The sequence below is a fragment of the Bufo gargarizans genome, chromosome 2 (assembly GCF_014858855.1).
Source record: "Bufo gargarizans isolate SCDJY-AF-19 chromosome 2, ASM1485885v1, whole genome shotgun sequence".
Classification (NCBI taxonomy): Eukaryota; Metazoa; Chordata; class Amphibia; order Anura; family Bufonidae; genus Bufo; species Bufo gargarizans.
Window position 1 is genome coordinate 103,198,518 of NC_058081.1, and position 24,557 is coordinate 103,223,074.

The 24,557-nt window shown below is 44.4% G+C and overlaps 1 protein-coding gene across 3 annotated transcripts in view; it reads left to right on the plus strand.

Annotated features, from left to right (window-relative positions):
* Window positions 1-24,557, plus strand: part of GOLM2 (golgi membrane protein 2) — a 64,886-nt gene that overhangs the window by 17,855 nt on the left and 22,474 nt on the right. For all 3 annotated transcript variants that reach the window (XM_044279338.1, XM_044279339.1, XM_044279340.1), the window contains exons 2-8: window positions 14,161-14,215; window positions 15,430-15,532; window positions 15,972-16,056; window positions 18,507-18,642; window positions 21,634-21,714; window positions 21,802-21,897; window positions 22,969-23,103. In XM_044279338.1, the coding sequence (XP_044135273.1) occupies window positions 14,161-14,215; window positions 15,430-15,532; window positions 15,972-16,056; window positions 18,507-18,642; window positions 21,634-21,714; window positions 21,802-21,897; window positions 22,969-23,103 (691 nt within the window). The remainder of the gene's footprint in view (window positions 1-14,160; window positions 14,216-15,429; window positions 15,533-15,971; window positions 16,057-18,506; window positions 18,643-21,633; window positions 21,715-21,801; window positions 21,898-22,968; window positions 23,104-24,557) is intronic.

The following is a 24,557-nucleotide window of genomic DNA, read 5'->3' on the forward strand; positions in this document are numbered from 1 at the left end:
AGGGTGAGTCAAAACTCCCAGGACACTCTTATTTCAGAAATAGAAGGGAGAATGAAATATCTGAATACCCCAGCAAGTAACGGGTGCTTATCGTTTAAGCTAGGCACGCTCAACCTGCGGCCCTCCAGCTGTTGTAAAACTACAACTCCCACAATGCCCTCCTGTAGGCTGTCAGGGAATGATGGGAATTGTAGTTTTGCAACAGCTGGAGGGCCGCAGGTTGAGCATGCCTAGCTTAAACGATAAGCACCCGTTACTTGCTGGGGTATTCAGATATTTCATTCTCCCTTCTATTTCTGAAATAAGAGTGTCCTGGGAGTTTTGACTCACCCTGTGAAAAGAATAAACTGAAGTCAGAGTATTTAAGCTCCTGAACTCAGATCTCCGAGTATCACCAGACGGTTCAGGCTGCACAGACCTTGTTTGTAAAACTCCTTATGGGGCATTTATCAAAGACTGGTGTTTTACATCAGTCTTTAATAGCTGCTGCGCTGCCACAGCATGAGCCTAATTTATGAGGAGCCGAGTCTCTTTTTAAATTGGGCACATTCTCGGGCAGTGTGTGTACCTAGTTTAAAGGGAACCCGTCATCAACTTTATGCTGACCTCACTGAGGGCAGCATAAAATAGTAACAGAAATGCTGATTGCAGCGGTGTGTCACTCATGAGCTAAAAGTAAGTAAAGTCAAATCTACCTGAGAAGAGTCCTGGTTATTATAATCTCCTGCTCTCCCGCCCATCTGCTGATGATTGGCAGTTCTCTCCTAGAGAGAAAGGGAGAAAACTAGGTAGAAGACTGTCAGCCATCAGCAGGTGGGCAGGAGAGCAGGAAGTCATGAATAACCAGGACTCTTCTCAGGTGGCCGGGACTCTTTTCCAGGCCCGGTCTGCAATGATTGTGATGTTGGTTCTTGGCAACCACTTACTTTTAAATGACAGACCGCTGAAATCAGCTCACCTGTCTCTACTTTATGCTGCCGTTAGTATGGGTACCATAAAGGTGATGACGGGTTCCCTTTAAAATCTACTCTAGTCAGGAGCTGGAGTCTCAGATGTGATTTACACCTAGAAACGGTGACTTTGCCGGGGTTGATGGCACGGGCAATTAATCACAAAAGGTGGACTTTTATTTATACCAAAACTGGTCTTAGTAAATGACCTCCAGTGTGTGTAGTCTTTCCATTAAAAGCTGTGCCCCTGAATGCAGTACAGCACGCATTATTGTAATTTAGGAACACCTTGTATAGCTGCTATACAATGTACGGCGAGAGAAGGCAGCGGCTCTACTGCGAGCAGCGGTGCCTTCTGAAACAGCTGATCGGGGTGGGGCCTGGGTGTCCGATCTGATACTGATGTCCTATAGAACAGGCTGACGCAGAAATGACGCATGAAAAACGACACTCGTGTACACAGATGTACTGAAATGAATGGGTCAGGATTCAGTCCGGATGCTGTGTGTTCACTACAGGCATCGCATCCGGATGGAAAATTCGCTCATGTGAACGAGCCCCAGCACAGGCTGCTACTTGGGATCAGCTTGGGAAGAGCAAAGTAAAGTACAAGGTAGAAAATAGCTATATATATATATATATATATATATATATATATATATATATATATATATATATATATATATATAATAAAGCGTTCTGCGTTGCTCACGCACTTTCGTGGGAGGGATGTTGTGTCATAAAGACATATTCCTGCACTAGTCATGTTTAATTGTCAGCATCCAGAACACACCTTAGGAATAGGCAAGTGCCCCAGTCATTGGACCTCCACTGATGTAGCTGTTACAGCAGGCAGTAAAGTGAGTCACGGGAGATGACCTATAGGCTCGTAGCCAACAATTTGATGTAATTGCCACCTGAATTGACGTTCTGTTCTTCAATCAAAGAGGATTTCCTGCGGTAAATGTGGATGACCTGTCCTTAGGGTAGACATCGGTGTCACATCAGTAAGAGCTCTTATGCTTGTGATACACTTCAGGTAGCTGACTGCTGAGTGCCCGTTATGCTGACGGCTATCTCTCCCGACCCCCCCCCCCCCCCTCTATATGAGTGCTGCCTTCTCTTTTTTATTGATTGGTGGGGGTGCCGATCTGATATTGATGACCTATCCTGAGGATAAGTGATCAATATAAAAAAATCGGATTATCCCTTTAAAACGCTATAAGTGTCTGACCGCTGGTGCCCCATTGATCACTTACACAGGAGCCCGTTTTTCCCTATTTGACTGGAGAAGCAAACGCACAACATGTGCACTGCCACTCCATGTTAGGTGAGTGTCTGCACTTGGTTGTCTTCACCAGTCCCATGGAGTTGGAGGGGATAAGTTGTTACAGTGGGAAAAACCCTTTAGTGTGATATCTATGGCCCCTTTTGCTTCTGAGATCCCCCCCCCCCTCCCCAGTCAGCAGAATAAGGGGAGTGCCATGTGCCCACTATTGTTTGAGGCACAGTGGCTGGTATGTGCTGCTGCCACCTCTAGTTAGGGGGTCAAGTTTTACACCTCTGGCAATATAGTGCATATATATATATATATTATTAGAGACAAGCAAATCCATTCTACTCATCAGCGGGACTTCTTCACCTGTGGGGGGTTGAGCGCCCACCTACCGCAGGGCTGGGCATTTAGCCCCACGCTGACAATTTCCCGCCTGCACCGTTGCCCTTGCTCTGCTAATCGGAGCAGCTTGACTGTTTTTGTTTGACGTTTTTTTCCATATGCACACCGCTTTTATCTCGGACCACTGCCGACAGGTTCCTCAGCGTGTGCCGCTCTCGTGCTATACAGTGTTGTTAGCAGTCTGTGAATGGTGTATAAACCGCCAGGATCCCCTCTCGTTTTGGGTCATTGGGGGTCATTTACACTGGTCTTTGTTTCCTTTTTGTGCTGGAGGAGGATGTGAATTAGGCGCATCTTCCTGCTGCGTGCACCTGCCATGAAAAATGTTTTTTTATATCTTTTTTTTACGCCTAAAACTGGCATAAATGTAAGTAAATATGCCAGTACCAACTTTCGGCGACTTTAATAAAAAATAAAATAAAAAAAAATATACCAGAATTTACGTGGTGCTGATGGTAAATGACCCCATAGTCTTGCATCCACATAGGACGTAAAATACACTGCATGTACAGTGCTGCCCATAATTATTCGTACCCCATGCAAATTTTGACTTAAAGTAAACTTTATTCAACCAGCAAGTATTTTTTTGACTGGAAATGACATAGGTGTCTCCCAAAACATAATAAGACTATGTACAAGAAGCATTATTGTGGAAAAAAACACATTTCTCAGCTTTTTTATTTACATTTGAGCAAAAAGTGTCCAGTCCAAAACTATTCATACCCTTCTCAATAATCAATAGAAAAGCCTTTATTGGCTATTACAGCAATCAAACCCTTCCTATAATTGCAAACCAGCTTTTTGCATGTCTCCACAGTTATTTTTGCCCATTCATCTTTAGCAATGAGCTCCAAATCTTTCAGGTTGCAGGGTCTTCTTGCCATCACCCTGATCTTTAGCTCCCTCCACAGATTCTCAATTGGATTCAAGTCTGGACTCTGGCTGGGCCACTCCAAAACGTTAGTCTGCTAACCATTTCTTCACCACCTTTGCTGTGCGTTTTGGGTCATTGTCATGCTGAAATGTCCACTGGTGCCCAAGGCCAAGTTTCTCTGCAGACTGCCTGATGTTGTCATTGAGACTCCTCATGTATATTTTCATGGTGCCGTTTATGGTGATTAGGTTCCCTGGTCCATTGGCTGAAAAACACCCCCAAAGCATTAGGTTCCCACCACCATGTTTGACAGTGGGGATGGTGTTCTTTGGGTTGAAGGCTTCTCCTTTTTACGCCAAATGAAGGAAACATTGTGACCAAACAATTAAATTTTTGTTTCATCTGACCATAACACAGAAGACCAGAAGATGAGCTTTTGCAAAGGCCAAGCAAGCTTTTGTGTGCCTTCTCTGGAGAAGTGGTGTCCTCCTTGTTCTGCATCCGTGGAACCCAGCAGTGTGCGTTGCCGTTGGATTGTCTGCCTTGAGACATTGCCACCAGCAGAGCCCAGATTCACCAGGATGGCCTTGGTGGTGATCCTTGGATTCTTTTTCACCTCTCTAACTATCATCCTGGCCAGCACAGGTGTCACTTTTGGCTTCCGACCACGTCCTCTGAGATTTTCCACAGTGCAGAACATCTTGTATTTTTTTGCTCAAATGTAAATAAAAGCTGAGAGATTTTTATTTTATTTTTTTTCTCTCCCCCCACAATAATGCCTCTCGTACATCGTCTTATTATCTTTTGGGAGACTCCTATGTCTTTTCCTGTCAAAAAATTACTTGCTGGTTGAATAAAAGTAACTTTAAAGGGAACCTGTCACCGGGATTTTGTGTATAGAGCTGAGGACATGGGTTGCTAGATCGCCGCTAGCACATCCGCAGTATCCAGTCCCCATAGCTCTCTGTGCTTTTATTGTGTAAAAAAAACGATTTGATACATATGCAAATTAACCTGAGATGAGTCCTGTCCCTGAATCATCTTAGGGACAGGACTCATCTCAGGTTAATTCGCATATGTATCAAATCGTTTTTTTTACACAATAAAAGCACACAGAGCTATGGGGACTGGATATTGCGGATGTGCTAGCAGCCATCTAGCAGCCCATGTCCTGGACTCTATACACAAAATCCTGGTGACAGGTTCCCTTTAAGTCAAAATTTGCCAGGGGTATGAATAATTCTGGGCAGCACTGTAGATGAAATGTGTTAAAATCTCATCTACTTTGCTGGTACTGAACAATTCTGCAGTTTCAAGTGAATTTACCCTTTTTGGTCTCATTCAGATGAACGTAAGGCCTCCGTGCCTATGTTGCGGACCACATAGACCCATTGACTTGGATGGGTCCGTGATCCGCAACACGTGACAAAAATAAGGACCTGTCCTAAACCACACCAAATCTGCAAGTAACACGTGTGGAAATGGTGCAACATTTCTGTAAGAGCCCACGTCCGTGTGCAGGCATCCTAAGGCCACCTGCGCACGTTGCGGAATATGTGCAGTTGTTTTTTCAGTGCAGATTCCCATGTGGAAAAGCCGCATGGTGTGACAGTACCAGCATGAGATTACACAAATCTCCTGTACACATTGCGGATTGTTTCCATGTGGAAATTGACCTGCCTTGCGGATTTCTAAATCCTCAGCATGTCAATTATGTTTGTGGTTTTAGCTGCGGATTTCACCCTTTTCCAATGAAAGGCGAGATCTGCGGCAAAACCGCCTCTAATCCGCACCATAAACCACTGTTAGAAACTGCGTCTTTGCTACAGAAACATTTGTGCGTTCGCCCGCACTCGTGTGACATGGCTTTAATGGTCGGGTCTGGAGGAGATTCGGGGTCAGGGGTGTATAGTAGAAAAACTGTAATGGTGTCAGTGTCATTTGGTATTGTGGCTTATTGACCATACTGACTACCACCTTACCCCAATATTATGTGCTACGTTATATTATGTGGTTGTCAGCCATGCTGAATCGGATCCTCGAAGCTTCTTGGACTTATCTCTGTGCTCTATAAAGCAGTGATCAATCAGGACTCCTGACATTTCTAGGACATCCTTGTTTTCTGGTGCATTGCGTGCGGCAAGGTCACCTTAATAATAGGTTTTCTAAACTGGTATTTAGCCCATTGCATGAACGTGTCCGTCCAGCAGTGGAGTGTCGGACCCCCCCCCGCCCATCAGACACTGATGGTCATGGCTTGGGCAACCTCTTTAAAGTGGATCTGTCGAGAATATACTCCTAAGTATATTCTTTACTTAGGAGTCCAGTGGGCAGTCCTTATAAATGACTGACAGCCCTCCATGTATTACTGTGCATATAGTGAGCCTTACAATCTTCTCCCATAAATCTCTAGATCAGTCTGCTATAACATGTAGATTAGACCTCGTGTTCAGTATGACAGGTTTCCGTCTTGGACAAGCCATGTGACATAAACCGTTCGGGAGCTGAGATTTGGCTATAAACACCAAAATCGTAGAATAGTTGCAGGCCGGTTGCATTGCAGTGTGATACTAAAGTCATGTGCAGCTTGCAATTGACTTGGATTTTTTTTTTTTTTTTTTACAGCTCGCATTTTGGGGGTCACAATGCGACCCCAATTACTGATGATCATTAGATGCAGTATCATAATGCGACATTATGATCTTTGTGTTGTGCGACGCGTGTAGCCCTAGCTTGAATGATCATGTGCCACATGGGGATGTTCTCTGGCTCACTGTTCACATCTGCGTTGCGTTAAAGAGGTTATCCAGAGAAAGAGAATAATGACTTGTCCTAAGGATAGGTCATCGTTACCACGTCAGGGGGGTTCAAGTCCCGGAATCCCCACTGATCAGCTGATCAGGGAGCCGCTGTGCTTACTGAAGCTCTGGTGAGCGATGCGGCTTTCTGTACACCGTATAGTGGCAGTGTTTGGAATTGCAGCTCAGCCACATTGACTTGAATGAAGCTGCGCTGTGCCTAGGCTATGTGACCGATGTGCAGTGATGTCACTGGCCTGGGAAGAGGCTTACAGCTGATCAGTGGGGGTCCTGGGTGTTGCACCCTCGCAGATCTGATACTAATGACTGATCCTGTGAATAGGGTCTCGTGCACTCGACCGTTGTTTTGGTCCGCATCTGAGCCGCAGTATTTGCGGCTTGGATTCAGACCCATTCACTTCAATGGGGCCGCAAAAGATGCATACAGCACTCAGTGTGCTGTCCGCAAAAAAAAATATAACCTGTCCTATTCTTGTCCGTCTTGCGGACAAAAATAGGCAGTTATATCAATGGCTTTCCGGGCCGTTCTGCAAATTGCGGAATACACACGGACGCCATCCGTGTTTTGCGGACCGCAAAACACACAACGGTCATGTGCATGAGGCCTAAGATACAAATATCTTTTCCTGGATAACCCTTTTAATGGGGTTATCCCTTAATTAATGTAAAAAATGAAACTCATACATGACAAGCTCTTTCTTAGGCCTTATGCACACGACCGTTGTGTGCATCCGTGGCCGTTGTGCCGTTTTCCGTTTTTTTTCGCGGACCCATTGACTTTCTATGGGTCCGTGGAAAAATCAGAAAATGCACCGTTTGGCAGCCGCATCCGTGATCCCGGTTTCCTGGCCGTAAAAAAAAATACGACCTGTCCTATTTTTTTTCACGGCCAACGGTTCACGGACCCATTCAAGTCAATGGGTCTGTGAAAAATCACGGATGCACACAAGATTGTCGTCCGCGTCCGTGATCCGCTTTTTTTCTATCATTTCAATGGCAAACTTGACTTAGATTTTTTTTTTTTTCATGTCCGTGGATCCTCCAAAAATCAAGGAAGACCCACGGACGGAAAAACGGTCACGGATCACAGACCTACGGACCCCGTTTTTGCGGACCTTAAAAAAAAAAAAAAACGGTTGTGTGCATGAGGCCTTACAAAGCTAGAATCTGCCCTGTATTTCTCATGGATCCAGAGATCTTCATATTAGGCTACTTTCACACCTGCGTTGGGTGCGGATCCGTCTGGTATCTGCACAGTTGGATCCGCACCTATAATGCAAACGCTTGTATCCATTCAGAACTGATCCGTTTGCATTAGGCTACATGCACACGAACGTTGTTTTTCCGTGTCCGTTCAATTTTTATTTTATTTTTTTGGGGATAGGCTGCGGACCCATTCATTTCAATAGGTCCGCAAAAAACGCGGACAGCACATAGTGTGCTGTCCGCATCAGTATGTCCGTTCCGTTGCCCCGCAAAAAAAATGGTGCATGTCCTATTTTTTTTTTTTGTTTGCGGACAAGGATAGGCATTATTACAATGGATCTGTAAAAAAAACTGGTCCCATACGGAACGTCATCCTTTTTTTGGCAGATCCGCAATTTGCGGACCGCAAAACACATACGGTTGTGTGCATGTTTTTATTTTTTTTGTTCATGATAATGCAAACGTTTTGACTTACACTGAAAATCAATGGGGGACGGATCCGTTTTCAATTGCATCAGTGAAAACGGATCCGTCCCCATTGACTTACATTGTAAGTCAGGACGGATCCGTTTGGCTCAGTTTCATCAGATGGACATCAAAACGCTGCAAGCAGAATGCATTAGGGCAAAACTGATCTGTTTTGGGCCGCTTGTGAGAGCCCTGAACGGATCTCCCGAACGATCGTAAGAGTGATTGTTCTTCAAAATCCCTCCCAAGTGCGGAATGACTTCCTGTACCAGTGCTTAATCTGCCCATGTAAAAGGACCCTTACTTTGCTTCTAGAAGAAGGGTGGGACTTGTATGCATCCCTTAGTGCCATCTCTTAAAGAAGATTGGGCAAAGGGCAGAAATGTAATATATATCCTATGGCAGTAGGATATCAAAGGGAAGAAATCACTGCCTTTCTCTGGACCATTAAATGGACTAAAAAAACACAATTCACAGAAAGGTCCACATTTTTACTTAAATTTAATGTAAATTTGAATTAAAAGGGTAGGATAGGTCATCGGTATCTAAAGGGTCTGACCCACTAAACCCCCCACCGATCAGCTGTTTGAGAAGGCTCGAGCGCTCACAGTAGCACCGCTGCCTTCTCTCAGCTTTTCCTGGCCTAGACGCACCTCAGCGCCATAAAAGTGAATGGGATAGCGCTTGATACCAAGCACAGCCGCTATATGTACGGCACTGGTGCCCTCTCAAAAAGAGTGTCAGACAGCCACCGATCATATCAGTATTAAATTTTTAGAAAACCTTATAAAGGGGTTATCCTATGATTAATATTAAAAAAATTACGGTAAATCAGACATCATATAGTACCTGACGACAAATCGATTTCAAGCAAGGCTAGAACCAGCTCTGTACCTGACACAGACCCAGAGATCTCCCCATTCATTGCTCCATTTGCTCTGCTAGATTATTTTCAACCCGGGAGCTCAGAGGGCATGCCCTTTCTTCTGCAGCTCTCTCCCTATGACAGCTCAGAGAGGTGTCTTTTTGGTGCAGTTCTCTCTCCCTATGACAGCTCAGGGGGCGTGTCTCTTCTGCTGCAGCTCTCTCCCTGTCACAGCTTAGGGGACATGTCCTTCCTGTTGCATTTCTCTCTCCCTGTGATTGTGGCAGCTTCTAACAAGATATTTGTGTTGGCAGTTGAAGGATGAAATGGAGCATCCAAATCCAGGAAAAGAACAAACAGGTGGCGCTAAACAGACCCATTTTATTGAATGACTCACTGGCTATACTACTTTTTTTTTTTTTTTTTTTTTTTTAATATATTTTTTTTTTTATTACATGCAGTGATAGAGTATTCAGATCCAGGAACTTGTTTGAAGAATGTGAAATATTTTTCTTGGGACAACACCCTTTAACTTTTAATATTAACTTCTAAAATACCTATAGACGGTCTGGTTCAACGGCAAAAGCCAGCAAAATGAAAGAAATCAGTATTGCCAGGTCCACACAAAGTGTACATGACTGTACAATACCGCTATTAAGGGAAGAAGGGGTTGGCCTATCTCATACATTGGGGGCATATCGCTAGGCTGTGCCCCGAAATTTTGATAGGTGCAGGTTCCACCTCTGGGACCTACACTTATCTCTAGAACTGAGCCTGCAAAATGAAGGAGAGCGGATTGAGCATGCACAGCCAACCTCTATTAATTCCTATGGGAGTGTGGCGTGCTTGGCTATTTTCAGAAGTCCCATAGAAAAGAGTGGTAAGCGCACCAGGCAAGTGCGACCACCGTCTCGTTCACTTCTATGGGGCCGACAGAAATGGCAAACCCAGCTCCCGGCTGTTTCCAGCGGTTCCAAAGAAATTAATTGAGGGCGGCTTTACATGCACTGTCTGCTCTCCTTCAATTTCTAGAGATGGGTGCGGTTCCCACCTCTGGGACCTGCACCTATTAGATATTGAGGGCATATCCTAGTGATATACCCCCCATTGTATGAGATGAGCCAACCTCTTCAAAAAAAAAATTCTACAGTTTTCAAAGCTGCCTCGGCATTTGAATACTTTTTCTAATTGCATGTAATTAAAAATTTTGTAAAGCCACTGAGTTATTCAATAAAATGTATCTGTATACCGCCACCTGCTGTTGTTGTGTTTTTTTTTCTTTTCTTATTTCTTTGACCTGCACATACTCAGTTTCATCCTTTAACTGCCTCCTGAGCTGTGATGGGAAGAGCATGGACACGCCCCCTGAACTGTGATAGGTAGAGAACGGACACGCCCCTGAGCTGCAGCAGAAAAGGCACTTCCCCTGAGCTGTCGGCTTGATATAAATCTAGCAGAACAATGAATGTGGAGATCTCTGGATCCATGTGAGGTACACGGCTGGGTCTGGCTTTGTTAGAAAGAGGTTGTCATGTACTATATAATGTCTGATTTTCATTTTTTACATTAGTCATGGGATAACCCCTTTAACCAGTGCCTGAAGGCCAATGGGAAATTCAGCAGATTTTTCTGTCCACAGCGCAGTGTAAATGCCCCATGTGAACGTGCTCTGAAAAAAAAAAGTCAAATGTATATTTTACCTATTTTTGCAGTCATTGCTGCTCAGTGACTGTTGCCTACCTTGCGGAGTCCACTGGGACCCCTTCTATAAACTGTGGGGAAGATTTATCTTAAGTGGTGCAAAGGAACACTGGCTTAGTTGCCTATAGCAACCAATCAGATTGATCCTTTCATTTAGTAAAGGAGCTCTGAGAAATGAAAGGTGGAATCCGATTGGTTGTTATGGGCAACTAATCTAGTTTTCCTTTGCAGCACTGTTGATAAATCTCCCCCGTGAGGCTGTTACAAAACCTACCTCCTTGGTGGTCAGAAATAAATCCCTTGAAATGACTGCCTGAGGTTTCTGCTCCTCCTTATGATATAATGCATACATCAATAGTTCATGACTCCGAGCTCATCCCGCAGAAAGCCGTCTTCTCATCCTTAATCTCTCTTCTCCCAGCCGCACAGTAAGAAGATTGAGTGGCTTGTAGATTTGCTTTTCCGTGCAGTTTTCCTGCTTATTTCTTATGGTGCGCAATAATATATTCGATGGCCTAAATTAACTAGTTACCGATTCTAAAACCAGGGCACTGTGTCTGCTACTGAAAGGGGTGGAAAATGATATATATGTATGTGTGTATATATATATATATATATATATATGTATGTATATAATTTTTTTTTTTAAAGGGGTTAGAAAAACATGGTTGGTTTCTTCCAGAGACAGTGCCCCCTACCTGTCTATGGCTGTTTTTTAGTATTGCAGATTAACCCGATTGACGTGAATAGGGCTCTGAGTTGCGGTAAAGCCTTTGTACATGTATGATGCTGTGTCTAGGAGAAAGCAGCCATGTTCTACTTTCTTGGACATCCCCTTGCAAGCATCATGGTGCTGATCATTGAGGGTCCCGAAGGTCCAACCACCACTGATCAAACGGTAGGCTTTCTGTGTGAACGTCCTGTAAAACCCCTTCAAGACCCAGGTCCCATGACTGTATGGAAAATCAGTACTATTTGGCAGTGATCTACTGACCCTCCATGGTGCTCTGACTGGTGATCCAGTGACTTCCAGAAGTCCAGAGATTGCTGGATTCTTTGATCTTGTATTTGAGCTAAAAGTATTGAATTGGGTTGGGTTAGGTTGAGCTAAAGGTAATGAATATTTGTACAGGACACACCTCGCCATTAAGCTGAAGGCTCTGGAAGTCTTTGCCCTTTACGTAGGCTATATCAGTGGCGTACACCATGTAGGACAACTTTTGAATAGTAAAGTCCAAAGGTGTGGCCTTCTTTTTGAAAGCTTTATTGTATTTAAGGTAAAGGAGCTAAAATTGGACATTGGAGGCAGTTGTGCATACTTTACACATCTAACCAACATATATGAACTGGTCACGCCCGCAGACTAATAATAGATTAGGGTGAGGTCACATCACCGTTATTTTTCCGTTCTTCTGATGTCAGAAGAACAGAAAAATAAAGACAAGTCCTGCATGCAGGTCCAAATAATGGACCTTTTACAGGAATAATACCAAATGTGCATAACTGATACTCAGGATACGTTTTTTTTTTCTTCTTCTTTATTTTACTGTTCCTCTGACCTATCAGAAGAGCGGAAAAATTAATGGTGATGTGAACTCGCCCTTACCATCATAGGCTTTGTAGGGATTTAAACATCTTCCATACACTTACATGTGCAGCTTGGCCGAGTGTGCATGTATTCTGAGGAGAGGATGATAAGCTGCTGCAGGACACCACAGGATCAAGCATGTTGAAATCCAAGTTTTTCCTGATGTCTGGACATTCCTGTACACGTTAGATGGTTGTTCAGTCCTGCTGAAATTGGTGGGTGCAATGTGTATAGCCAACTTTAGGCCTGATTCACACAAACGTACTCTGTCCAGGAAACTCGGCCCATGTGTCTGCTCTACTGACCCGAACTGACTGCATCATAGATGTGAGTACAGTACAATAGACCCACTATCAGATAGGAAGAGACTGTATCATAAATCACTATGTCAGTTTGGTTTAAGGGAGCTACAGTCGGTCCAGGAGATGTGGCCGACACACGGACAGTATTTCCCAGACTGAGCACTGTCATGCGAATCAGGTCTTAGTCATTTTGCGCCATCATCCAGTATTACAGGAGGCTATTTGCGTTACTATGTATCTCTAAAGAGGTCTGAGCTTTGTTATATTGATGGTGAGCTCCAAATTCCCTGCTCCGATCGCACAGATAAAGTGGCTTTACCACTAAAGTGATGGAATAATGCTAGGATATGCATATCGATCCTCCCAGGTTCAGTATGCATTGGTCTTTTTTAATCAGGCCGAGCGCTGATGAATGTGTTATCTTCCATGAGCAGCGTGAGCACCAAAAGATTTGGCAGTGTAATACCACCCTTAAAGGGAACCTGTCGGGCATAGAGCTGAAGACATGGGTTGCTAGATCGCCGCTAGCACATCCGCAATACCCAGTCTCCATGGCTCTGTGTGCTTTTATTGTGTGAATTATTTTTTTTATAGATATGTAAACTAACCTTGGATGAGTCCTGTCTCCTCCATGCTTGAGAGATGAGTCCAGCGTTCTCTAGCTCTGAGCCCAGCACCGCCCCGCATCCTCCGAATCTCCTCCTTGCTCCCCGACGTCACAAAGCTAGAGTGCCGCAAACTTGCGATGCGCATGCGCTAGCTCGCGTGCGCGCAGGGAAGGAACACTATGCCGACACTGTGCATGCGCTAGCTCGTGCATCGCGAGATTACGGCGCTCTAGCTTTGTGACGTTGGGGAGCAAGGAGGAGATTCGGAGGATGCGGGGCGCTGCTGGGCTCCGGAAACGTTAGTAGATATATAGCTATGAAAATCCACGGCACTTCCTTATTACACCAGGTGCAACGTTTCGGTCCTCTCGATGGAACCTTTTTCTAGCAACAATGATACACTCGTGAGGTTTAAATACTGCCAATATACATAATTGAATAATATGATAATTAACATTCAATGTGCAAATGTGTCCAAAAATGTTTTTGCATCACATTTGCACATTGACTGTTATTAACTTACCTTAACGTATCATTAGAATACAACCATACAACATCGTTTAAGCCATATTCTTACCGGTTAGATGAGTGTATCTATAATGAGTGTTTACGAGGTCAGGAGATTCACATAAACCATCAGCTGACAACTGAGAAGTGATCATCTGCAAACAGACTGATTTTTAACCCTTGTATCTCAAAAATGGCAATGAAAATAAGTGAAAAAATGATTTTAGCCCAAAATGAGTCAAATGCAGTCATAAAAAAATTGCCCCCAAGGTGTCCATAGCCTTTAACCTCTTTTTATAGCATATCCCTTTCATTCAATCATTTTGATGGTTGCATATTTTTGTTATATGTTCTACAAAGCTACTGAAAGCGCAAGATCTTGGTTTGTCTAGATCCGTCATCTGCCCAGTCCTGGCTATCTGCCTCCGCAGGATGTGCACATTTCTCAATAATAAGCCTTTGTATGTTCCCGCATGTCTCACATTTAACAAGAGCCCCAACCATTCTGTAGCAGCTTTGTGCGTTTTCCAGCAGACGATTGTGGTGGCTTCATCACGGCGGAGTCTGTATAAATATGATCTGTCTGTTTTACAGGAGAAGCTGCTGGGCAACGTGTCACTCCAGATGGTAGACATCACTCATCTGAAGGGTAAGAGAGATTTGTGTACCCTGGCACTGCGGTATGAATGTCTGTCCCATAATATAGTGTGGGTTTACAGGACGCTGACATATTTGTTACTGTGTCATTTTTTTTTAACATTATGGGGGGAGATTTATCAGAACTATTGTAAATGAAAACTGCCTTAGTCGCCAATAGCAACCAATCAGATGTCATCTTTCATTTTCTAAAGGAGCTCTGATAAATGATAGGTGGAATCTGGTTGGTTGCTATGGCCAGCAGTTTTCCTTTACATCAGTTTTGATATATCTCCTGCAGTCACTGAAGTTTTACGTCTTGCTGCTTAAAGAGGACCTTTCATCAGTTTAGCCCTAGTCTACCGGTAATTATGGTCTTACCTTATAGAGCGGCCCCCACTGATGCCATGGCATTTTATTTTTCCCAAAGACCCCCCCGGTTCGTCCGCACTTGGCCCTGTTGATTTTGACGCCTTATATTATTATAATGAGCCGACTCTGTTAAGCTAGGCGGAGACTCGCAGTTTCGCTGGGGGCGGTTCTCTTCTACCTGGCTGTGAGCGCATCCAATCAGAGCGTACCGCTCTTAGCCAGGGAGAATGAGCTCTTTGGGGGAAAAAATAAGTGCCATGGCATCAGTGGGGGCCACCCTATAACGTAAGACCATAATTAGACTAGGGCTAAACTGATGAAAGGTCCTCTTTAAAGGGGTCCTCTGGGAATTAAGAAAATAAAATTAATGAAAATACTTAAATATTACTATATTATAAATACAATCCTAAATACCTTTTATTACTTATAATGGCTTGTTTTGTCTTGGGAGCAATCATTAGGAGAAATAAAATGGCCGCTGTCCTATTAGTACACACAAAATCTGTCCTGATCGCAGAGCAGGACAAGTTACTTCACAACACTGAGGTAAAGAGCTGCCTCATCCTCCTCTCTGCTTGTCAGGGATTATGATCCTGAATACAGCTGATGGGATCTTCAGCTGAATCTCTGTAGGAATGGAGTCCATGAGGAGACATGAAGTACAGAGAGGAGGTGGGGATGTGACTAATGAACAGCAGCACCTGTATGCCGTCTCCATTACCACAGCCCCGTATTACAACAGTCTGTCCTGTCCACTGTTCGACATCTCTTCTTACCCCATACCCATTTGATTTATCTAACTGTCACCTTGCCTCGCTATACCACCCCCAGTATAATCTATTCCTGCCTTTACAGAACAGTTGCATGAACTTCATCAAGAATTTTTGCGACAGGAGAATCAGCTACTTGAGTACAAGAAAAATAATACCCTGCTGCAGAAGGCACTGAAGGAAGAGAGGTAGGGGCTAGGCTTATATGCAACCATATTGGCTAATGGGGTTCTCCCCGAGACTTTAATATTGATGGCCTAACCTCAGATCAGAGGGGGTCCGACACCCAACACTACCACCAATCAGCTGTATGAAGCGGACGTGGCGCTTCACGAGTGCTTAGTCCTCTTTCTAGGTCATATTAAGTCGCGCTCATTGGTCACATGGCCTAGTCCCATTGAAGTGAATGGGGCTGAGTTGCAATACCAAGCACAGCCACTATTTAATGGACAGCACTGTGCTTGGTAATCTGCGAGGAGGCTTCCTCGAACAGCTGATGGGCAGGGGTGCTGGGTGTGGGACCCTCGCCGAACTTATATTGATGACCTATCCTGAGGAGAGTCCATCAATATGAAAACCCCTTTAACTTGTAAACTGACTCATTCATTCTGTAATGTTCCTGTTTAGTGTACAGTGCGCGAAGCAGCTAGCGGATCAGAAGCGTGAACATGAGGAGAGTATAAAGAGACTGCAGCAGACAGACAAAGACAAGGTGGGTGGATTATGATAAAACTAGATATTGACTAGCACATGCCCTACATTTTTCTGTGGAGTGCATTTCCAGCTTTAAAATGGTTCTCTCACTTCAGCAGATAGCATTTGTTATGTAGAGGAAGTTAATACAAAGCATTTACTAATGTATTGTGCACGCTATAGGAAAAAGCACCAGCCTGTATGTGCGCTACGATAGTCCCAGCTACCAGAGAGGCTGGCGCTTTTTCCTATAGTGTGCAAGCACGACCACTACTGATGGATTTGCAGGATGGTCATAACCATGGAAACGAGCAGTGTATAATGTGATGGGAAAATGAATCCAGCCAGTAAAGGAAGCAATATGGACAATCACAATACATTAGCAAGTGTCTTGTATTAACTTTCTCTACCTGATTTAATGCCACTTGCTGAAGGTGAGACAACCCCTTTAAGTTACATTGGATAAAATGTTGTAATAAAATTCTGTTAACAACAAGTGATATATTGGAAGTAGCAATATCTTTCCCACTGCTCTTGTCTTTTAACCCTTTCTCGACCACCCAACGTAAATTTACATCGGCGTCCGGGCATTTAAAAATAGCGCCTGCTGGTGCTTACAGCGGGCACCATGGCTGTTTTAAACAGACACCCGGCGCTAATGCCTGCGACCGGCGGTAATGCCAGTCGTGAATTTTAACCCTTCAGATGCCCTAAAACCTGGAAGTGTGTGCTCTGACTCCCCTTGGCCCGCCTGTGTGACAGGAGGCTGCTGCATATTAGCCCTGTGGCAGGGTTCCATAGAAAATTTGTAAAATTTTCATTGACTCAAATGCTAATTCATTGGAGTCGATGAGACATGCAATCTGATAATTGCTTGTTATAGTTTCCATTGCTTGTTATATTTTGAAAAATAATAAAATATATATATATATTCTCATAAAATATTTATATATATATATATATATATATATATATATATATATATATATATATATATATATATATTACACACGAGTGGCCAAGCAAGCATATGTCCTGAGCAATGAGAAGGGAGAAAACTGCTGTCAGACAACATTTGGTAGCTGCTAGGGGTGCACCGAAATGAAAATTCTGGTCCGAAACCGAAAATTCAGGATACCCCTTGACCGAAACCGAAACTGCCTTTTTGCCCAAATACTTTTAAAAGACCCCCCACCCCATAACAGTGCCATCCACAGACCCCCCCCACCTCATAACAGTGCCATCCACAGACCCCCACTCACCCCATAACAGTGCCATCCACAGACTCCCCCACCTCATAACAGTGCCATCCACAGACTCCCCCACCTCATAACAGTGCCATCCACAGACCCCCACCCACCCCATAACAGTGCCATCCACAGACCCCCACCCCATAACAGTGCCATCCACAGCCCCCCCCCCATTGTACAATTAATAGAAAATAGCGGGGAGGGACTGGGAGGAGGAGCTGGGGGCCGGTTCGTTCACTGTGCTCCGGCCCCCAGCTCCAGTAGTTATAAAATGTTGTACAATTAATAAGCATTCTATTCATGAGGCCCCCTCTGCAGTATTACATTCAATACAGCCACATCATACTCACAGGGCTGTCATTTTAATGCTGGCCGGCCGGGCAGACGAGCGGCAGCGTCACGACTGACGTCATGTGCCCGGCCTACTTTCTGAATGAAGGAGGCGGCGCAGGCATGTGACGTCAGTCGTGACGCTGCCGCTCGTCTGCCCGGCCGGCCAGCATTAAGATAACAGCCCTGTGAGTAGGATGTGGCTATATTGAATGTAATACTGCAGAGGGGGCCTCATGAATAGAATCCTTATTAATTGTACAACATTTTATAACTACTGGAGCTGGGGGCCGGAGCACAGTGAACGCACCGGCCCCCAGCTCCTCCTCCCAGTCCCTCCCCGCTATTTCCGGCCGATATGTAAAAATATCGGCAGAAACAGATTAGGTGCATTCTCGGCCGATATTTTCGGCCGCCGAAATTTCGGTGCACCCCTAGTAACTGCTTATCTCTACAAGAAACAAAAAACATTTGGGCAGTCGAAAACCAACTGCCTGATGCTTATTTACCTCCCATACACATAAAGGGTTAACTTCTCCTTCCAAAATGTACAAGTAGAAGCTTTTTCTCCCAACTTCACCAAATGTTTCCAGAAGTGCATGTCTGCTGGTCAGCGCTGACCTGCGCAAGAACGGAACTTGACCACTGAGCCCAGCACCATGTCCGTTCCCCTGTCCCTGCGAAGGATGTCATTCATCAGAGACCGCTCCATTCTGATGAATGGCTGTTCATATATGACATGGATGGCATGAATGAGCTGCTCTCTCTTCTGGCTCTTAGAAAGGAAGGGGTGGGAGACCACCATCTGTTAACCCTATAAAGCCTACTGCTATAGGGTTCAACCAACCTATTCATATTCTGAAGCTCATGAATTTTGTATCCTGTGTAGGAGGAGGTAGAGAAGTCGCCCAACAATGTGGCAGCAGGTGAACCTGGATCTGACAACAAGATGGACACAATAACCGCCATAGCCAGAGAGGAACGCATGGAAGAGCCTTCAAGTAACCGCCTACATTTTGAGAGAGGTAAAAGATTTTTCAGCACTCTTAGGCCCCTTTCACACGGGCAAGTGTGACGTAAACGCATTGCACCTGCACTGAATCCTGACCCATTTATTTCAATGGGGCTGTGTACATGAACGTTGTTTTTCACGCAGCACTTGTGCATTGCGTGAAAATCGCAACAGGTTCTATATTCTGAATGGGGCTGCTTGAAAATCGCATAGCATCCACAAGCAAGTACGGATGCAGTGCGATTTTTCACCCGTGGTTGCTAGGAGATGATGTTTGTAAATGGGGATGAGCAATCCCAGACCCCATTAAAGTCAATTCACTGTATTGCTTTACCTTCTAACATGGTTATAAGGGAAAATAATAGCATTCTTAATACAGAATGCTCACTAAAATGTCCATTGAGGGGTTAAAAAATAAAATAAACTCGCCTCATCCACTTGATTGCGCAGCCGGTATTGTCTTCTTTCTTCTTCCTGCAGGACCTGCGATGATGTCAGCGCAGGTCCTGCAGGAAGAAGAAAGAAGACTATACTGGCTGTGCAATCAAGTGGATGAGGTGAGTTTATTTTTATTTATTTTTAACCCCTCAATGGACATTTTCGTGAGCATTCTGTATTAAGAATTAGGGATCGACCGATATTGATTTTTTAGGACCGATACCGATAATTTGTGAACTTTCAGGCCGATAGCCGATAATTTATACCGATATTCTGGGAATTTTCATTTTTGAAAAAAAATTAAAAATTCCCACAAATCTGCTGAAAATTAATGTTTATTGTTAATGTGTATTTATTTTTTTTTTGTAAATCTTTCTTTTTCATTTATATTTAATATTTTGGTGTTTTTTATTTTTGTAATTTTTTTTTTTTTTTTTTACTAACTTTTAGCCCCTTTAGGGACTAGAACCCTTGTCCTATTCACCCTGATAGAGCTCTCTCAGGGTGAATAGGAGCTCACGCTGTCCCTGCTGCTGTGTGCTTTGTGCACACATCAGCATGGAGCTTATCATGGCAGCCAGGGCTTCAATAGCGTCCTGGCTGCCATGGTAACCGATCGGAGCCCCAGCATTACACTGCTGGGGCTCCGATCGGAGGAGCAGGGGAGAGGGGATCCTGTGGGGGGGCGCACTGCGACTGGGGTGGGGGGGCCCTATGCGCCACCACTGCTTAATACTGGGGGGGAGGGGGGGCGCACTGCGCCACCAATGCTTAATACTGGGGGGCTTGGGGGGGCGCACTGCGCCACCAATGAAGCTTAATCTCTAATTTATTCATATACAGGAGGCGGGAGCTGGCTGCAGGATCACATAGCCGGCTCCCGACCTCTATGACAAGTAGCTGCGATCCGCGGCACCTGAGGAGTTAACTACCGCAGATCGCAGCTACTGCTCATAGAGGTCGGGAGCCGGCTATGTGATACTGCGCAGCCAGCTCCCGCCTCCTGTATATGAATAAATGAGAGATTAAGCTTCATTGGTGGCGCAGTGGTCATAGCTCCTCCCCTCCTCTTGTACCCTGCCCTCCCATTGGCGGCAGCAGCACAGCGGGAGGAGACACTGCTCCTTCTCCCCTGTGCTGCTGCTGAGGGAACACGGAGAGCGCTGTCAGCAGCGCGATCTGTGTTCCCAATACGCTATCGGAATATCGGCAAAATAAATACCGATAGCGTTCAAAATCCGGAATATCGGCCGATAATATCGGTAAATCCGATAATCGGTCGATCCCTATTAAGAATGCTATTATTTTCCCTTATAACCATGTTAGAAGGGAAAAATAATAAAATCAACTGAACACCTAACCCAAACCCGAACTTCAGTGAAGAAGTCCGGGTTCGGGTTTGGGTACCACATTCAGTTTTTTATCACGCGTGTGCAAAACGCATTGCACTCGCGTGGAAAAAAACTGAACGCAATCGCAGACAAAACTGACTGAAATTGCGTGCCTACTCGTGTGGGTTTACCGCAATGCACCCGCAACGCATCAGGACAAAAACCGTGATGCGCGTGTGTAAGGGGCCTTATAGTGTCTGACTGGCGACTTCCTTCTTCAGGCATCATTGCTCCATCGTTTCTCCCTGTGGTCAGGGCTCCTGCAGGGTTTTCCTCTCCAACATTTCTCATACAATCTCGGGGTTGTTGAGGTATTCTCTTCTGGTGCGTTAGTGTACCTCCTCTGAATCTCTCGCCCATGCTCTTCTGTCCAGTTGGGTGAGATTAGTGCTCTCACCAGATGTTGTATGTTTGTGTTCAAGCCGCCACAGCCAGCATGCAGGAGCGTTTCTCCAAGCCCAATGTCAAGTTGAGTAGGAAAGATCTGGGCACATTTTACCAACACTAATGAATACTGATTAAACCAGACGATGAATCAGAAATGTAAAAAATAAAAAATCTGAAAAGTATCCTATTATTTAGAGATAATAAAAATAATTACAATAGGTTGCACTAAACAGTACAGAACAAGGGGGTGAGTCGAAGAAAACGGAATTCTTTTCTATGCTTACTATGGGTCATTAAAGGGGTTGTACACGCTAGGGGGGTTGTTTAGCAAATTTACCCCCCGCCGCCTATTTTTAGGCAGACCTGGGAACACCAGCATACTTACCATCTTTCCAGCGTTGGCTCCTAGCGTCTGTGTTCTCCGGCCTCTGCCCGCCGCTCAGGTCTGGTGTGACCTGCTCTGCTTGCGTCACATGACCATTTGACATGACGCAAGGGAAGCGGGTCACCGCTCCGGCCAATGATTGCCCGCAGCAGCGTCATGCTGGAAGTTTACATTCAGAGACCCAAGCGGAATAGCGGAGAGCATAGGAGCCAGCGTTGGGAAGGAGGGAAAGTATGCTTCCCTTTGCAGTTTGCCAACCCTCCCCCACAAAACAAGCACAATCTCTTTAAGGTTACTTTTATTTTTTCAAGACTTAATCAATGCCCTTACTATATGCACCCTACAGTAGGAATGGATCTAGTACGGGTGGTGAAATCTTTATAATTCTGATTTGGAATATTAGATGCTGCCAAAGCTGGAGGGGATGCAGGAATGCCAGAAATAGAAGACAGTGAGCCGGCGAAACCAGACACGGTGCCCACTGGTGAGTCTAAAGAGAACATGGTGACCACCGAGGTATTTTATTGTGTTCTGCATCTTAGTCCTTTATTAATGCATGTTTCTTATGTAGTTAAAAAGAAGGTAGACATTGGTGCTCTGACAAATGAAATTGGGGAGTCCGAGAAACAACCTTCATTGCAGCCGGACTCTATTGCAAATGCCCAAGGTAGGTCGTTTTCTCTGCCAGTGATACCAGGGAACCGTGCTGTCATATGGTGTGGTTAGCTGTCTTGTATAGAAATCCCCTATTTCCTATAAAATAAATTATTTAATAGGACAGTTTAAACAATTTGCAGAAAGAGTCATTCTCTTCTCGCCGATCCCTCGTCACTCCCGTGCCAGCGCTTCCCAGTTCCCTGCTTCCTCTCAACAGGCAGGGAATGACGTCTCACCGCCACTGGCGATAGTATTGACCCTCTTCCGCCAGTGATTGGCTGAGCAGTCACTTCCTGTGTGGCGAGAGGGACCACATGAAATAATCATTCTGGAGCATCTTTTCTTAGAATTTAGCATTGTGCTGTTCCTCTGTTATTCCTCTTTGTCGATTTAGATTTTCTCCTTACACACTTCGACACTATCCCCCATTTCCTTAAGAGGGCGCCTGTCAGCAGATTTGTACCTGTGACACTGGCTGACCTGTTACATGTACAGCTGCAGGCATCTGTGTCGGTCCCATGTTCATATGTGCCCACATTGCTGAGAAAAAAGAGGAGGCGCCACAGGGGCACCTACGAGCTCTGCTCTCTGCAACTGCCGCGCCCTCTGCACTTTGACAGGACCAAGCAGTAAATACCTAATGCCAGGCCCTGTCAGAATGCAGAGAGAGCAGGGCCTCTATGTGCAATGGCAACGCCCCCGTTGCTCCTAGATGCTCATTTGCATAAATGAAAACCTCATTTTTCTCAGCAATGTGGACACATATGGACCTGGGACCAACACAGATGCCTTCAGCTGCCAAGTGCACATGTAACAGGTCAGCCAGTGTCATAGGGACAGATCTGCTGACAGATGCCCTTTTAAATCTTTGTATTTCCTCTATTATTCCTTCTGAAACTACCATATATGAATATACGGACAGTTATTTCCTAGGGCAACAGTTCAGTAGAGCTGGCATGTCCTCTGTAATATGACTGTACAGGTAAACCAGGGGTGCAGCAATGAACCGATATGGGAGGTAGTCTGGGTTGGGCTACGTTTTAGGGTAACGCTGTAATTTGTCTCTTCACTTCCGCCATAGCCAAGTACCTCCCTCCTGGTGCCAAAAAGGATTCTGCCTCCCCCATAGAAGACAACGCTCTGCACTTTGGGCAGGTGCCTCAGAAGCAAATCCCCAAAGATACTAAGTCCATGGTATTTCCAAATATAAAGCAGAGTGAGTATAACATTAGGAATTGCTTCAGAAATCCGTATGTTATCACAAAAGCATTCCTTTCATCGTAAAAAGGACCGCAGAAGTATTAAATGTGAAAATGTCACTGCTAAGGCCTCATTCAGACGGCTGTGTGCTAACCGTGTGTGTAATGGACTGTGCACAGACTTATGGAAGTAAATGGTGAGATTTATACCCTCGGCCTAAACGTAGAAACTCAGGACATGCACTTCTGTGTCTCGCTGGACATGGGCCTGGAGACCATTGGAGACAGTCACTTCCAACCCTCGCCAGGTCCTTGTTCAGGGGAGACCTCACAAGGCATGGCAAGACATTGCCATCCTGTGGTGTGATCTGGTATTACAGCTAATCTAGATGTACAGATCTCACATTGCTCTTGTATGTAATTAAACGCGTTTCATTAAATGTGTTGGCTTTAATCCCTTAAGTACGAGGCCCATCTTCGTTTTTTTGTATTTTCGTTTTTTCATCCCCATAACTTTTCATTTTCCGTTCACATAGCCATATGAGGGATTATTTTTTATGGGACGAGTTGTATTTTTTCTGGGCACCATTTAATTTACCATGTCTTGTATTTTATTTATTTTATTTTATTTTTCAATTTAACCCCATAAAATTCCACCAAGGTTTTAGGGGTTTTGAGGTAACAGCCTTCACTTCACGCTAAAAAATGACATGACGTCCTTATTCTGCAGCTCAATATAATTACGGCGATATCAAACTTTTATTACTTAAAAAAAAAAAAAAAAAAAATTGTAAATAGTGCGCTTTCATTTTTTATTTTTTTTTGTCCTCATTATGGTGTACACTGCGCAGGAAAAAAATATTTTAATAATTGAGACATTTTTGGAAGAGTAGATGCCTGTTATCTCTATTTTTTATTGTTTATATATTTTTATATGTAAAATTGGGAAAAGGTCCCTTGGTTGAACTTGATAGACACAGTTGTAACCATGATATAACCTTTAAATAAATATTTTTTTGAAACTTTTTTTTTTTGTTTTACCCGTAGCATTTAGCACCCCCTTAAGGGGCTAGAACCTGGGATCTTTTGATTCCTTGTCCCATTCACCCTAAGGCCTTTTTTTTTCTTCGTTTGCATCCCGTTTTTGGGGTTCTGTATACAGAACCATTCATTTCAACGGGTCCGCAAAAAAAACGGAACGGCAAAACGGAAGCGGAACGGAAACACTACTGAAACAAAAAAAAAATGAAAAACTGATCCATTTGAAACGCTGAAAGAACTATATGGTCGTGTGGAAGAGGCCTGACAGATCTATTTGGATGAATGGGATGTTGACGCAATCGCTGCTGAGCTGTGCACCAGGTGGCTGAAGGGGTTAAACAAATAATTAACCTATGAAAATCGGCAATAACGATTAAAAAAATCACAGGTAACTACAAGTTGAGTTGTCCTTTCATGGAAATCCACTAGT